Source organism: Tachypleus tridentatus, chromosome 10, assembly GCF_004210375.1.
Source record: "Tachypleus tridentatus isolate NWPU-2018 chromosome 10, ASM421037v1, whole genome shotgun sequence".
NCBI classification, from domain to species: Eukaryota; Metazoa; Arthropoda; class Merostomata; order Xiphosura; family Limulidae; genus Tachypleus; species Tachypleus tridentatus.
In genome coordinates this window covers 173320144-173337268 of record NC_134834.1, presented here as the reverse complement: position 1 = coordinate 173337268, position 17125 = coordinate 173320144, and the positions used below count along the sequence as shown (strand labels likewise).

Here is a 17125-nt window from a genome sequence, read left to right as displayed (position 1 = left end):
AATTTCCAGTTTGAGGGAACTGTTTCTTCTGTCTCTTCTGGATTTGGATCTTTTAACCAATGCCTTCCTCTATTGATGGGATGATATGTTTGGTGACTAATATTTTGGATATGCAGTTTTCTTAGGTATCCAATTTTAGAACTGTTGTGTTAGAGCTTTTGCTGTTTCACATTAATACCAGGAATTTTCTTGTCATGCCATCACTGTTGTCTTGAAATAAAAACCCTATAATGAGCACTTTTGAAAAGTAGACCTTTCTTCTTCAGGGGCAAATTGGGAGTAGTGGTGTAATCTGATGAGTGACACCATGAAAGCCATCCTGTGTTGCAGGAAATATTATTTTTCTATTTACTACTATTGTACGCATCCCATTTCTGGTATAATGTAACTGATCACAAGAGAGTATGTGAAAAGGTGTTAGGGATATTTTAATTTAGAAATGGCTAAATATATGTATATTTAAACCTACATTTAGGTGTTTAAGTAAAATAAAGGTGACACCTAGAGACTGATTAAAAAAGATTTGTCATACTAATCAGTTTATAAAAACAGGTATGAAAAATTATCTTAAGTGTTATTTTAGTACTCGTAGATAAATGAATTATGATGGTATATTTCAATAACCAAGGTGGGACTAAATCTTGGGACTTTTTTTCACTGCAGTTTTTCTACTTTGTTAGGTATAGTCATGTCTGTCTTTTTCTGAGCTGGTATTTCATTGGTTATGTTTGTGGTTTGGTTGTCCTATACTTGATACATTCATGATAGCAGTGTATCATATTTTCAAGCTTTGCAGTTTCCAATTCTAGGTCTACCTTGTATAGCAGTGGATGCTGTGAATCCATCTTTCGAGAATTTTTTCTCTATGTTTCTTTCTCTTCATCTTTCTTTGTTATTGGCCAAAGCCAGTTGGTCCACTTGCCCAGTTTGTATTGCCCCATGCTAACCTGTTCAAATCTGGTTTCCCATTTATTTCGTTTTTCTCAGAAGGATTCTACTCTAAGACAATACAATCTTGTGTACACATAAAGCAGTCTTTCACTTGCATCTGCCTTAGAAATATTCGTTCCTTTAGGCAATTCCTTCCTACTCTTAAGTGTTTTCTTGTGAATTGCACCACTGCATAATGATGTTGTTATGCAGCAAAAACCTTCCTTGAATCGGAGTGTGACAAATCTCCCTGCACAGTATCTCCCTCTATACATTTATAAATTTTTATACTTTTTCTTGGCATTTAATACAGGAAAGATGACTATTCTTTGTTAATTAATTAGATTTACAATGTTTATAGAACTTAATTCCCTTCCTTTTCTTTTCTTCAAACCACATGCATTCTCGTTTTTTTAATGTCTTCTACTAAGTGAGTGACTTATTTCTTCACATTCTTTATGTAACAATCATGGCTTATGGAGGCACATTCCCTGGGAATGATGTGGTTGCCATATATAAATAGGGTGGTGGGTTCCCGTATGTAGCCAGGACCTTCAGTTTCAGTCCATTTTTTCAGATGTTACTTCCTCTCATTTCATTGGGAGAATGAGAAGGAAGAATTTAATTGTTTTTTCACTTTATTATGCTTTGGGGACTTCTCTTCCTGCTGAAGAGAAATCTTAAACTTTCTCCCTTTCTTATGACTTAATTTTTTGTATCCAATACTCCTGTCTATGCCTGATGCTTTTCACTGGACTTGTTTACATCTCTCATCTGTCTCTGAAGTCGGAGGCACTTTATCATGTCCTAGAGAATTTGAGTTATTATTTCATTTGCTTTTCCACTGTGGCTCTTCCATTTCCAACATTCTCTCTTCATTCACCTTCTTGTTGCTGAAGATTTTAGGGAAGGAATACTATACTGTCCAAGGTTTAACTTCATTCTTCCCTCTGTGAGCCTTTCACCTAGTCCCTTTCTTTACACTGAAGTTTGGAGGTATTCTTGATTTGGTTGTATCATAGGCTGATATTGCCTATTGTTAATTCTAACCTTCATACTTTGTTTCCACACTGTCTCCAACCCTATCCTGTAACCACCATTGTACCTCTTCTAAGGTCCTATTTCCCATCTTTTGATTCCCTTTCTTCAACTTCCTATTTTTTTGGGCTGTTCTATTTCTGATTGAAAAATGGTATCTTCTCCCCCATTTTTTTCCTTTTGGGTGCTCTTTTTTCTTTAACAAATGGATGAAAAATAACTACATCTTCTGGTATATGTCTTTTTATAATCTGTGTTGATGCTGCTCCCCCTTGAAAACCCTCCACTGCAGGAGCAGGACATAGTATTTTTCCTACTTGTTTATTTCACCACCTATGTCTCTTTGTTGGCTCTACTGGTTCATTACACCATTGTTCCTCACAAAAATTATCACTTTACCTTAATTACATGGAAGTATTTGCAAAATGGTACCCTACTGAGAATAATTCCTTTTTCTGGGTATTCTTTGGGTCCAGTCTTTTAATAAGGCTGATCTACTCCACCAACATAATGTTTTGTAAAAACATGGGACCCATTGATCCATTTTGGCTGTTTCATCCTCTAAGCTAAGTTAAAATAATTTTAAAAATAACTAAACAGTGATAATGCCAGCCCTTATAATTTATATACTTATCAAGCATTTTTTTCTTAAACTCACTTAAATTTACCTCTACACTATCTGAAGGCAACCCATTCCAAATGTCAACCACCCTGTTAGAAGAATGAAAGTGTTTTGGGTAAAGATAACTTCTGTCCTGTCAAAAATTTATATTTGTGTCTCCTAGTTCTACTGTTTTCACTGTTAAATATGAATAAAGATGATATATTAATACTATCAATTCCCTTTATAATCTTGAATGCCTTAATCAGATTTACACTAACTCTTCTTTATTAGAGAACAATTTGAGAAATTTCAGCCTTTACTCATGTGACAAACCTTCCTTCCTCTTTCCAAGCACCATTTTAGTAACTATTCTCTGAACCCTTTCCAACAATTCAATGTCATTCCTTAGGTAAGGAGTGCAAAACTGAACACACTATTCCAAATGTGGCCTGACAAGTGACTTGTACAATGGAATTATAACCACTTTAGACTGGTATTCAGTATTTTTGTAGATACAACATAAAAATCCTATTTGCCCTATCACTAGCTGCAGCAAACTGCTTATATGGCTTTATAAAGTGGTCAACTATTACAAAAAGATCCCTTTCCTTCATAACAGTTAAGGTTATTTCCATTCAAATTATAACTAACATGCATTATCTTGCACTTATTATAATTGAAACACATTTGCCATTTATTTGCCCTACTCACTAAATGATCTAAATCCTTTTGTAAGTTAGCAGGATCCTCTTCACAGCTTGCAACAATCAAAATCTTAATATAATCTCCAGATTTAAGTAATTTATTGACTATTGCTTCATCTGTGCTGTTTATGTAAATCTAAAAGAGCAAAGATCCTAAGGCTGTGCCCTGAGGTACCCCACTTGTGACACTAATCCAGTTTGACTGAACTCCATTTCTAACAACCCTCTGCTTTCTTCCATCCAGCCACTGACTTGTTTCCTACACCCTTTGAGATAATTTTCTTTACAAGCCTTTTATGTGGCAACTTGTCAAGTGTTTTCTGAAAATCCAGATACACCAATACCCTCATCTACATAAGCAGTTACCTTTTCAAAAGATGTACAAGGCAAGATTTTTTTCTTAGTGGGACCATGTTGACTCTCCAATAAAATTCTAAATTTTGTTAAATGATATTGCAAAGCATCCTTTAACAAACATTGAAAAACATTTACCATAACTGATGCAAGACTAATGGGTCTAAAATTATTGAGACAAATTTCTTTCACCTCCCTTGAATAGCTTAGCTATTTCGTAATCATCAGATATTAGTCTTCCCTTATCATTTCTCAAGGATCCCTACTCCCATTTTAACATTTTGTTTACTGTTTATGTATTTAAAGAAATCCTTCCTGTTATTTTTTACATTTTCAGCCAACCTTTTCTCATACATCCTTTTCAGTGTCATAATTTCCTTTTTCACCAACTTTTTTGATCTTCTATAATCTTCTGAATCTTTTCTCATCCTAGCCAGTTTAAATTTATTTAAATTTATAATTCTTTTATTTAATTTTATTTAAACTGTGGGTGACCCAACTGGTTTTTTACTTGCAGCTATCCTTTTCTTTCTATACAGAATGTTTACCTTGAATATTTAAAAAAAATCTTTAAAAATTTTCCACATCTGATAAGTGTTTCCAAATAACTCAGCTGCCCAATTCACAACAGATAATTCATGTCACGTTTCTTCAAACTTTACTTTTTTGAAATTTGTAACCAAAATATCATTGTTCCTTATTTCCATGTGCAGCAAAACATTGAACCTGAGAGGGCAATGATCATTTGCACCCAATGTTCTCCAATTTTTATCTTCTCAGATATTTTCATATTTTAAGTTAATAATAAATCTAAAATGGCATTGTTTCTAGTAGGTTGCTTGAGTAATTGGTGAAGAAAGGTGTCTTGAAAAGTTTCCAGAAAAACTTTATCCTTTATCATTTGATTGTAGCATTTTCCATTCTGTATGCTTGAAATTAAAATATCCATAATTATGACTTCATTAACAGCTGAAATCTCAATCTCATTTTAAAGATTTTCACTAATTTCACCAGCATTATTTGATTGTAAAAATTCCCACTAAAAGCCTACTCATTTTATATTCATTAAATAGAAACCCAAATGGATTCAGTCTCTTTGTTATTATCAGTTTCAACAGAATGTGGCTTATAATTTACATATAAAGCCACTCTTCCCCCTCTTTAATATTATGTCCATGTTAAATAGCCTGTAATCTTGTATTTCAAAGAAACTTCTGTTACCAAACTCATCTATGTTTAATCATGTTTCAGTTACTCCCATTATATCAAAATCACCCATAACTTTAACTCTGACATTGAATTCTGAACAGTATCTCTGAACAAATTAAGTAAATATATTTCTTTCTTCAAATACCTTTATCAATTCCTTGTACTTAATTAGTTCCTCTGACCTGTTTTTCCCCACATAATTAGCCCCCAAATGCACCACATAAACTGATCTTATGCTAGCCACTTTTATACTATTTCTTGCTCTGATTGTTATATCTTCTTCCTGTGCCTCTGGGTAGCATAATCTGATTCCTTTTCCCCCATTTACCCACACACTATTTTATCCACATGCCCTGTCGAGAAATTGCTTATAACTATAACCTCCTTATCATACACATCATTTTCTGGTTTTCCTGTTCACCTCTGCTGTTTGAAAGTTTCTTTGCAGTATGCGATTAAACTTTGAGCATTACCACAGCAATCCACCTGGGGTTGTGTCTTCCTTCCTCAGTGGGCTATGCTCTTTTTGGATGGATGGTCTGCCATTCTTTTGTATCCAAGCACAGCTGGCTGTGTTGGATGTGTCATTGGATGGCATTGCTGCCATCACTGATCAGCCCATCCCACCATAGCTTATTACCATCCCCACCTGTGACTTTTCTTTGAGTCATCTTAGGAGGTGGATATTTCTGATTGGAAGTATTGTCTTCTCCTAGCTGAACTTCTTTTGAACCATTCTTCCATTCCCATTTATACAGGTGGTTTGAAATCAGGTGACTGTGGGATTTACTATGGTTTGTTGTGACTTGGTGATTGCTTACAGGATCCCCTCCACAACTTTTTAGTTCATTGCTGAGTTGTATACCATTTCTCTTGCACTGGATCATGTAGAAGCTATGTTGCACATATTTAGTATTATTTACATATACTCTCTTAGTTCTTTACTGGTTCTGGAATTGTTTAGTGTTAGTTCCCATTGATATTCAAAACAGACTGGGCCATTTTTCTTTTTCTCCCATTCATATCTAGTTTTTCTGGATACCTGGCCATATTAGTATTTGCAGGAATGAGCATGCTGACACTGAGGCTAAGTTGTCTACTTTGGTGCAGTTACAACCATACCTATCCTGTATATAGATAACAGTCCTGTATTGAATGCTTGGCTTCATGCAAGTTGGTAGTCGACTTCAAGTGAGCAACATTGTAACAAGCTTTTCCAGATCAAACCTTCTGTTATTGTTTGGTGATATTGTTTCCATAAGGATTGGAAGGAGGAAGTTGTCCTAACTAGGCTACATATTGGTCACAGTTTTTTAACTTTCTTCCTTCATCTGAGACTGAGCCACCAATGTGTGACTTTATGACACTCAGGTCACAATAGCCTATGTTTTACTGTCATGGCATTGTTACAATCATGAGACATGTTTTTTCTATGGGTTTATTGTAGTGGACAGTGTAATTGCCAATGGTGATACTGTCAAACTTGCTTGTGTTTTTAATTGTTTGTGAGCCATTGGTCTTTTTAATTCTATTTAAATCTTGTAGCCAAATTTTGGATATTGTTTCATTTTAACTCAACTTATTTTGACATTTTATAATCATTTTAGTTTCCATATTTTACTGGTTGTTTAGTGCAGGAAGTCTAATTGTTTTGTACCAATAAATGCCAATCAATCAATCTTCTCTGACCCTTTTGTTTTCCTTCCTTCTAGTAGTGTTCCTCATTTGCAGAAATCAAGGGCTGAGTCCAGTTTTGAAAATTATTTTCTGATTCCAGTTTATACTCCTTGCCTACATCTTTCTTGTAGTCTAGATGAGTGGTTCCCAACTTTTTTCCATCTGAGGACCAGCTAACTCCAACCCCAAAATTTAATGGACCTCTTTATATAATATTAACTTTTACAGTGTAATTTAAAAGTGCAAAAGGGAGTAGACTTCATTAGCTGTTATATAACATTTGTTTTTCAATCACTTTGCAGTCCACCTGAAATTTCCTTGTGGACTGATTTCGGTACACAAACTGGTGGCTGAGAAGCACTGGTTTAAATTATTACCTTCTTGCTCTATAACTTGCAGTTTTATGTTGTGATATTTCTTCTCACACTCATTGGTTTCCACCTCCTTCACTATGTGAGTATTCTGGCTTTGAGTATTTCAAAGGTAACTTATTCATATTTTACATTGGTAGAATTAAGCTGAATTTCCAAAAGGTACTTGCATATAAAATATCTTCTCTTCTGCTTCACCACAACCAATCTTTTGTCATAATATAATGTTTAAGGACAACAAGGAACCTAATGGTCCATCCTGGCTATCATATTCTCTAAACTAAACTAAAACTGTTAATTTAAAAAAACAACCACCTCAAATCCAATTGTTGTTATTCATATATTTAACAAGCCATCTCCTAAACTCACTTAAATATAATGCCTCCCCAATGTCTGAAGGTGACTCTTTCAAAAAACAAACCACTCTGTTATAGAAATAAAACTTTTAGATATCTCCTGCCATGCCAAAAACTTGTATGTGTATCCTCTGGTCCTATCATTTCCACCATTATATATAAAGAGAGATTGTATTTCAACACTGTCAATTCCCTTAAGAATCTCAAACACATCCCTTCATTTTCCAAGGGAGGACAATTTGAAAATTCTTATAGTCTCCTTGTATGACAATCCATTCATCCCAGATACCATTCTAATAACCCTCCTCTGAACCCTTTTGACCAATTGAATGTATTTTCTAAGTAAAGGAGCCCAAGACTGAAAACAATACTCCAAATATAGCCAAACCAGTGACAGGTCTTTAGTTTTCATAAAGCTGTTAAGGTTATTCCCATCCAAATTATACTTATAATTCAAAATATGACAACCCACATGCATTATCTTGCATTTATTATAATTAAAACCCATCTGCCATTTGTTTGCTCAACTTGCTAAATGATTTGATTCCTTTTGTAAATTAGCAGTTATGTTTTATTGTGTTATGTATTATGATTTCAAATAGCCATAAATTTTAGTTTGAACTTAGGAGTAAATTATATGTTGATATGTTTTAAATTTATGATATTTGCTAACAAGATTTATATACATATTTTCTTTCTTAACACAAATATATTTTAATATAAAAACAATAATACACTTTATATTAATGATTATTACAAATAATTATTTATATAGTAAATGTTTTCAAACTTAAACAGTGCTGAATCTTCTATCTGGTATGGAACTGAATATTTTATCAATGGTTCATGATGAGCATTATTAATTCCAAGTTAATATTGTTACATTTCATTTAATGACTAGTTTCACGTTGTTTGCAAACTGACCTTCTCCCATGAAGATACATATCTCATACAATGCCCTCACAGAAATACTGACATCCAAAGTTAACTCACTGAAGTTAAATGTTTTTTAATGTTTGAAATCTATAAACATTTATTGTAAAATACCTGTAGTTTTCCATAAGCATTTATCATAGTTATAGCTTCTGAGGTTTATAGTATACTAACTGTAGCAAACCAACAATATTCTACTGTCATTCATCATTGGTTATATTTTATAACCTTTTTTAAAAAATTCAGTTGGCAACAATATTTGAAGACATGCTAGTACTTTTATAAAACATTATTGATTCCTACACATGAGAATTTTCTACAAATTTATGGAATAGATAGGAATTATGCACTAAGCATTACAAGTTACATGCATTTCTAAATATATATTAAACTAAAACAAACATGAATATTAAAATAAATATATATTAGCAAATCTGTTACAGCAGCATCATTTTCACAGCTAGCAACACCAGATACCTTAATATCATCAATAAATTCAACTTGACCATTCTTCATCCATGTAACTATATCATTGATGTAAATCAAAAAGAGAAAAGGTCTTAAGACTGTAACCTGAGATGCATCACTTGCAACATTAATCCAGCTTGACTGAACTCCATGTATAACAACTCTGCTTTCTTCCATCATGCTACTTTTCTATTTAATTAATTAAATTATCCCCCACACCTACTGGGATAAATTTATTTACAAACCTTTTATGCATCACTTCACCAAATGCTTTCTGAAAGTTCAGATATACTAAATCTACAGCCTTACCCTCATCTACATATGCAGTAACATTTCCAAAGTGTGTAAAGATTTCTAAGGTAAGGTTTTCCCTAAGTGAAACCATGTTGACTATCCAATAAAATTTTAAACTTTGTTAAATGACTGCATGAAGTATTTTTTATCAAACTCCAAAACTTTTCTCACAACTAATGTAAAACTAATAGCCCTGTAGTTATTGGAACAACTTGTGTTACCTTCCTTGAAGGTAGGAGTGATATTAGCTAATTTTCAATCTGGTGGTATTTGTATACTTTTTAAGGACTTGCAAACAGTTGTGGCAAGTGGCTTACATATCCAATTCTTGAACTCCTTTAAAATCTCTGGGGAAATATTATCTGACCTAGAAGCCTTGTCATTCTTTAAAATTCCCAATTTTAACAAGCTCAAAATTTATGCAATTGTCTTGTTCAGTTTTCTTTTCATCTCTTATTTGCACAAGATGAGGAATACTGCTTAATTTTGTGAGTGGGGGAGAGTGTAATAATTTAGATTTTTGTTGTTGTTTTCTATATCAGACTGTACATTAGCAAAAAATCGGTAATACATATTGTGTTGCAGCCAGAGATCTATGTTAAATTTTCGTGTGAAGTTCTCAGGATGATATGGCATGTGACTCCCTGTTGAATTTTAAGCTGAGTTTACTAGTTCTTAGGAGCAAACTTTTTTTTCTCTCTTTTAACAATGTCTATCTCAGAGCACTGGCCATTCTCCAATTCATGCAAGATAAGAACATTTAACTCTTCTTATTTTTACTGTATGTTTCAAAACTGGAATGACCTTCAGTTTTATTTTTGGGGAAAGTCTTATTCTGGGCATGGCTTTATTCACAGCACAAAAAAGCCATGTAGAATATAGTATACAGCTAACTCTGTTTGCAAGTTGATAGTTAGAACATGGATGCTATGTGAATGATGAACATTTGCACTGTGTGAACTCTGATTGCATGCATTACAATATGTACACTAATACACCATGTGCATAGAGGCCTGAGAATCACGCTAGGTTACAAACAAAAACTTTCATTTGCTGTTACTTTGTTTGATCTTTGGTTGAAACACTTCATTTAGATTAGCTCAAAATGTGTAGAGTGATAGCAAAGATTTTTGAACTTGAGGCTGAAGTGAATGAAGAATTTAGGCAAGGAAACTGAACTATTTGTTTGTCTCTCATAATGGTCATATAACATTATATATCAATCATGTTTTAGCCAAAAGGTCATTTCTAATTTTATTTTCCTCTTGTTCAAATATAAACAAAAAAGAAATTGACTTTTTTTCATAGTACATTTTTTGATAACTTCAACCATTTCAAATTTAATGAAATTTCAAAGTACATTCCCTGTAGTCATTGTAGTTTTTAAGGTTAAACTGTCAACAAACTATACAACAGCACCATCATATTTATTGTACATGATTAGAATTAGGTCAGTTGCGTACTATAATTTGTTATAATTGATTTCTGATTGTGACATCATTAGTGAAACAGTAGACTCGTAAATAGCCAAGATATATTAAGTCTGCCAATTATTTTTAGTGTTAAATTGTTTGAATTTAAAAGTTGGATACAATTTACTTTAATTAAATGAAATGATAAAAATTTAAGTTTTAAATTAGTCAGGTTATAGTTTGCTCTTAGCATTCCTCAATTGTTTGAAGATTTAAGGTTTATTGGTTTTATTCATTCTCATACGTGGTTTTACGGTTGCATTAGTTTGGTTTTACTTGTGGTGTATCTGTGAAAGCTGTATGAGTATACTGAAATGTAGACTGATTTTGAGAGATAATTTTAAGTGTTTTAAAAAATGTAGGAGTATTTGTTCAGTTTACAAGTAATGTTGTAATGAAATTTCTGTTTTTATTCATCTCTGCTGCTTCTACTACTGAAATGAACAGAAAATATGTATATTTTAACTTATTTTTTATTTACCTTTTAGTTGTTAATCTTGAAGTTCCTCCTAATCTGTCTGCTGTGTTATCCATTAAAAATAACTCTCAGAAGAAGAAATCTAACAAGATGCAAAGAGGGTAAGTTTAAAGAGATTGTGATAATGGCACATGCAGTAAAGCTGATCAAATTTAATGAATCAATTGCATAAACTTTGTTCAAGGTTGAAAAAGTGTGTACCGTGAATGTATTGGTAATCAATAATTGGGTACACATTGAAGTTTTCACAAAATGAAAACTACATAGACTGACTCTTTACTCTGATTTATATTTATGACTCATTCACCATTCATGCTAATATGTGATTGTTTTATCAACTTTCAACTGACTGATTAAGCAAAACATTTGAAAGATAAAGCAAATAATATTGATTGTATTGTTTGTAAGAGTAGAACTATTATTATTAATGTTCATTGGGGACATGGAAGGGATATACAAGTATATGTACCAATGTGTGTATACACATAGAATATTTTTCATGTGCAAAGTTTTGCACTAACAGCAATAATACTTCTAACTGTTCAATAAAAATAGTTATTTGAGACTTGCGCAAAATTGAATGTTTAGAAAATTCATATTTATATCTGTGTCATTTTTAAACTTAAATGCAGCAACAAGATATACTTTCTTTGTACTTTAAAACATAATCAGTTTTTAGTACATAAGAGAATATTTCTGGAATCAAAATGTTTTCATTGCTTTTAATTTTTGCTATAGATACTAAAGTATCAGTGCTTTAAGTACACTTCAAAAATAATTTTCATTTAAAATATATTGTTATAATACACACAGTTTGATCAGTTTGTAACCTGTTTTGGAATGTAATATTTGCTATATGATTGCATTGATCTTTGAATGAACACCATATTTTATTTCACATGAAATAGGAATTTGAGTTTTAATGCTATAAATTTAAAGTTAGTGTTTTGAGCAATTAACTTATTTCATCAACAAAATTAATCACCTTTGAGCATTGATCACATCATTTAATTTAATGTAAAATAATTGATTAACTGAAATTATGATCAAGTCAATTAATGTTACAATAAGGATCATCTGATCAAAATTAATTTTCACCCATAGATAAATTTGATTATCTAAGTAATCAAAATATTTTCACTGGAATTGAGATTTTTCATTACAAGTTATTATTAAGTCAAGATTGTTTAGCTAAAATGTTAGTGTTATGACTTGTGAAAAGAATCAGCTAATTGAAATTAGTATTTTTACTTAGTACTGTTTTTAATTATTCCAAATGTTAAGATTGTTTAGCTTAATTACAGTAGCACTGTTGTTTCTAATACATTTCTATGTCACACTCACTAAAATTTTATTTTACAAAGATTGTGCTATCCATGTATTTAATGAATTTGGGCTTTGTTTTTATTAAATTGTTTCATTACACTGTATGTTATACAAAACTCATGTTTACATTTGTGCTTTAAAGTTCTTAAAAAATGCTTGGAATAGTGTTGCTGGTTTGTCATTTGTCTTCATTCTAGATAAATGTAGCTAACAGAACAAGGTATACAATTTTACTTCTATGATTTCTTACAGAACATTGTTAGGTTTAGTGATGCAGATTCAAATGATCTAAAGAGGAGCATTTGTGATTTATTCAAAGGTGGAAGAAATACTGGGGTTTACAAAAGATTGCTCATAAAAGTGAAAAATGACAATTGACTTTGACTTCAAGGCATTCTCAGTGTTTCTCATAGAATTATTTTGGTATTAAAAGACAGTGTACTTAAGTTATTTGTTGATGTAAAAGACTTCATGACAATTTTATAATACTAATTCAAATGCTCTGAAAAACTCAAGAAGAAGTGTGAGGTGACTGTCAGTGCATGATATCTTGCACGCAACATGTGAAGTAAATCATTTACTCTGTAATTTTGTAATTCTTTCTAGAGAAGTAGAGAATTCCCTTTCCAGTTGCAAAGAGACTATTATTAGCGTTGTCTTTGACTGTTGAAAAAAAAACAAACAGTTTTTGTGTCAAGAACTGTATACAGAGATGTGTTGGATGCAAAGATGGTCTATTCTGTGTTTGCAGTTTCAAAAAGGAAACATTCTACACCATTAGATACTACTTATGTTAGGAGGAGCAAAGGATGTCTTACAGGAATTGAAGAAAGACACTTCATGTACACCCCATGAAAATTTTTTGAAAAAGTTCAAACTGAATTGGAAATGAAGTTTATGGCATCTTAAAGGCACTTTGCTTGAAGCTGGTCACTGAAAGACATGAATATGCTACTGTCAGTGTCAATTATAGTTTAATGAAAATGTAGACTGCGCTGAGAAATATGCATACAAACTGAGAATTATAGTCATTCCAAGTGTACAGACCTATCTTGAATCAAGGCTCTTTTCATTTGAAAGTGAGGTTTACTGAAGTATGTTTTGGATAGATCCAACAAACTGGGCAACACTTCCAAAGAAATTGAGTGTTTGAATTCACTTTGTAGAGCAAGATGATAAAAATAACAAATTTTGATAAAATTAAGAAAAGTGTAGAATGGAAAGATTTGAAGAAAATGATTTAAGTACTACATGAATGAAGTCAAAGAATTAGGGACTTTGGAAGTGTGTGTATGCATCCATACAGAAGGAAGGATTTTAAAAATGTCTTTGCTTGTGGAAACAGTGTTCTGCATAGGTGCCAGTAATAGTGTTGTTGAGAATTGATGTAGTCATTCTATGAACACACGGATAAAAGAAATGAATATTATAGACAGCCTTGGAGAACTTTGTGAAAAAAGGATAAAAAGGAAATTTTGATACAATATTTTACCTACACTTTGTATAACAGCTTTTCTCGACTTGTACTGTTCTCTATGTGCTACAAATAATTTTTACTTGAGGCAGCTGCATAAAAGTGTACAGCAATTCTCCACCAGTTGTAGTGAAACACAACATTTTCTTCAGTTGACTCCATTTATGCAGTTTAGCTCAACTTTATTTCTTGATTGGCACTCATGGCAATTAGATATGTTTTTGATCGAATTTTACTCATGGAATTTTGATCAGTTAGTTACTTGATTTTTGGAGAACTTTTTTTTTGTTAGATGTGAGTTCTCTAACATTTCATTTCTAGACATTAATGTTACATGTCTTTACTAATTTTTAAAGCTCTCTGTGTGGATTTTTTTGATGTTTGAAAACTATTTGTAGTTGACATGATTTCAGAATTTAGCATTTCTACTACTGGTCATACAGTAGTTACATCACTTCATCCACAGTGGCTTTAAGTTTGCAGTTATCAGTAGAAGACATTACATTTTTGGTTTGTCAGGAGTTGGCTACTTTTGTGCACATTTTCCTGTCATGCTTTGTTCAAGGGTACCTGAACAAGAGAGTAGTTTTGACAGCCTGTTTCCTCTCTCAATCTATACCACACAGTCATTTGTAATTCCAGTGGATGTACTTAGGTCTCCTCTTTTTCTGAAATTGATCAATCACATTTGTTACTTTTATCCTTATTTCCAGTTTCTGTTAATTCCTCTCCTTCCCTTTTAAGTGAGACACTTTTGGACCAAGGCCTTGTTTTCCCTACTCCTTATTGGATATTGGAGTTTGTACCAATAGATTTGCATCTCTATACTTTGGCTTACCAATGGTGCGAGTTTCTTTTTTTTGGACTTGTAGCAGTTGGTCTTTCTTCTGCCTCAGTGAAGTTTGAATCCCAATACTGTAATCATGTTTTCCTAACTTCAGTTCTCTCCTATCTGCCTTATCTTCCTTCCTTTATTGACTTTTTGTCTGAGGCTCTTTATAATTTCACCAAGTGGTTTTCAGTGGAGACTTGAGCCCTGGTGTTTTTCATTGTGGTTTGATTGTCCTCTTCCTTCTTCTCTCTGCTCTTGGAATCTTTTGGTTCACAGTATCCTTTTATCCCATGCCCATTTACTTCAACCTCCTTATGGGACTTATTTGTGCTCCCCCTTTTTAAGGCAAAATGTCTCTGGGGACCTTCCTGACTCATTAAAATCCAAAGTTGAGTCCTTGCAACACTATTAACCAGATTTTGATACTCATGGTGGGCAGAACATAAATAATCCATTGTGTAGCTTTGTGCTTAAGTAAATAAACAATAGGTTTACATTTCCACTAAGCATGCTCACTTTGTCATTGCTATGATAACTTTAGTAAAAGTATTTGAACTTGTCACTAGAAGGAAGGCAGTATTCACCACCCATTTGTTTTTTGCTTGTTTTAAAGTACCCAACAAGTATTAAATTATTTAGTTGAAACTATGACAAGTATGTTTGCCTTAGTTATACAATACTGGAAATATGAAGATTATTACTTGCCTACAAAGGGAACAGTGCAACAGTACACTGTTATTCATCATTCAGTATTATCAAAAATGTAAAAAAGCAAGTTCTGTTTTTAAATGTATTGTTGTTTATAACATTTTGAATTGTAAACTTCTGTCACTGTTAACCTTTCCACTACTACTGGGAAGTAAATTTCCCAGCAGCAGCAGTAAATAGGCTGATAATACTTTCAGGTAATATCATTCTATTGTAAAACATTATGATTCATTTGCTTAAGGAAACTTGCACTGAATGGCATATATTGATAATTGAAAACCCTAATTATGATATTTAAAGGTGTATTTTTGTTTATGTTTGCCACATGTACACCTCCTCACCACCTTTTTTTTTTCAGGATATTCAATAAAAAGGTTAATGGAAACAGCAACTCAAAGTCTAAATCATCAAACCAAAAGAAATCGAAATCAGTTCATAAGTATCCCCTCAGATGGACACCAGCTCGGTTGAAAAAATCCCTTTTGCCAGAAACTGAAACTAGTAATACTCCAGCTAAGAAGAAAGCTCGTATGTTAGAAATACAAGAGAAGAAACTGCAACCTCGACCTATATCACCAATGAAGGAAAATACTGTTACTAGAGTAAAAAGGTCATTATCTGCAAGAACAAGGCTAACTGACTCTTCACGTTCCTCAGCTACCCAGAAACGAGCAAGCTCGTTTAATACTGACTCCATAGTACCACCTAAGGTGTCAAAGCTGCTACCTTCTTCTACACCAAGCTGTGTCCGGTTAGTTTATTATATGTCTAAATTTTGTAACTTTTGAGTACTCATTTGATAGAATAATGTCATATTTGTCTTCAGGTGTGAAATAAAAACAAACTGAATTTTTGGGTTTTCCTGGGATTGGTATGGAGCTTATGAATGAATTAACTACTGTTGGTAAAAACATTATTAAATATGGCTTATGTATGTTTTGCATTTCATTTTTAAAAAATCAGAAAGAATTTTCATATATTAGAACAAAAATGTTCTAATTAAATGAAATTTTCGTTGCTTTTTAGACTGGGATGTTTTACTGTAAGAATAAATTAGATGAAATGGAATATACTATGGTATTTTTATTGTTAAGTTGAAGTGACTTTATCACAGGTTTAAAAGAAAAAAGAAAAGCACATGAGATTAGAGTTCACAAGTCATAATTTAATCACAGAGCATTTTTTTACTCGGTTATAAATTTAAGCTTCATTTTTCTAATGTTTTTAAGTATTAGTCTGTATATTTAAAATATTTTTCTCTGAACATATTTTGTTATATTTTGTTAGTTTGTTTGTACAGAGTACTTTCTTAAATTGTCATTATAAGCTACTATATTTTAATTCAAATTTTATATTTTAAATTCACTTCCATGTATTTGTATTAATGCAGCCTGTATGAAAAGACAAAGTATTTTAGGTTTTAATATGGCTCATTGTAATAGCATTTACATGTGTTGTTGTCTACAAAATTCAGAACACATTATTGCTGTTTGTATAGTGAAAACACTAGCTTAAGGTTGTTTTTTTATGTTAGTAACAGTGCACATAAATATACAGACAGATATTAGGTTGTCCAGAAATGTCCTTTTTGAACTGCAAAGCTTGAAAAAGTATAAACCAGTGTTGTAAAGCACCATTTGCTTCAACACACTTTTTCTAACTGTTTATGCCCCTGCTGTAGAGATCAGAGTTTCCATGGTCAGTGAACTCTGTGAAAGCTTCTTTTGCAACTATCTGGTTTTGAAAGCATTTATTGTTCAAAAAGTTGTCAAAGTGCTTGAAAAATTAGAAAGAACAATGATCCTAAGAGTGAGCCCTGAGATATGCCACTTAAAACATTAATCCAGTTTGACTGAACTTCATGCATAACAACTCTCTGCTTTCTTCCATTATGCCA

The 17125-nt window shown here is 32.4% G+C and overlaps 1 protein-coding gene across 1 annotated transcript in view; it reads left to right on the top strand.

Moving 5' to 3' along the window:
* The window catches only part of LOC143230934 (targeting protein for Xklp2-like), a 63221-nt gene that overhangs the window by 5296 nt on the left and 40800 nt on the right, over nt 1-17125 (top strand). Inside the window, exons 4-5 of the mRNA XM_076465261.1 lie at nt 10899-10989; nt 15587-15979. Coding sequence (XP_076321376.1) covers nt 10899-10989; nt 15587-15979 — 484 coding nt within the window. The remainder of the gene's footprint in view (nt 1-10898; nt 10990-15586; nt 15980-17125) is intronic.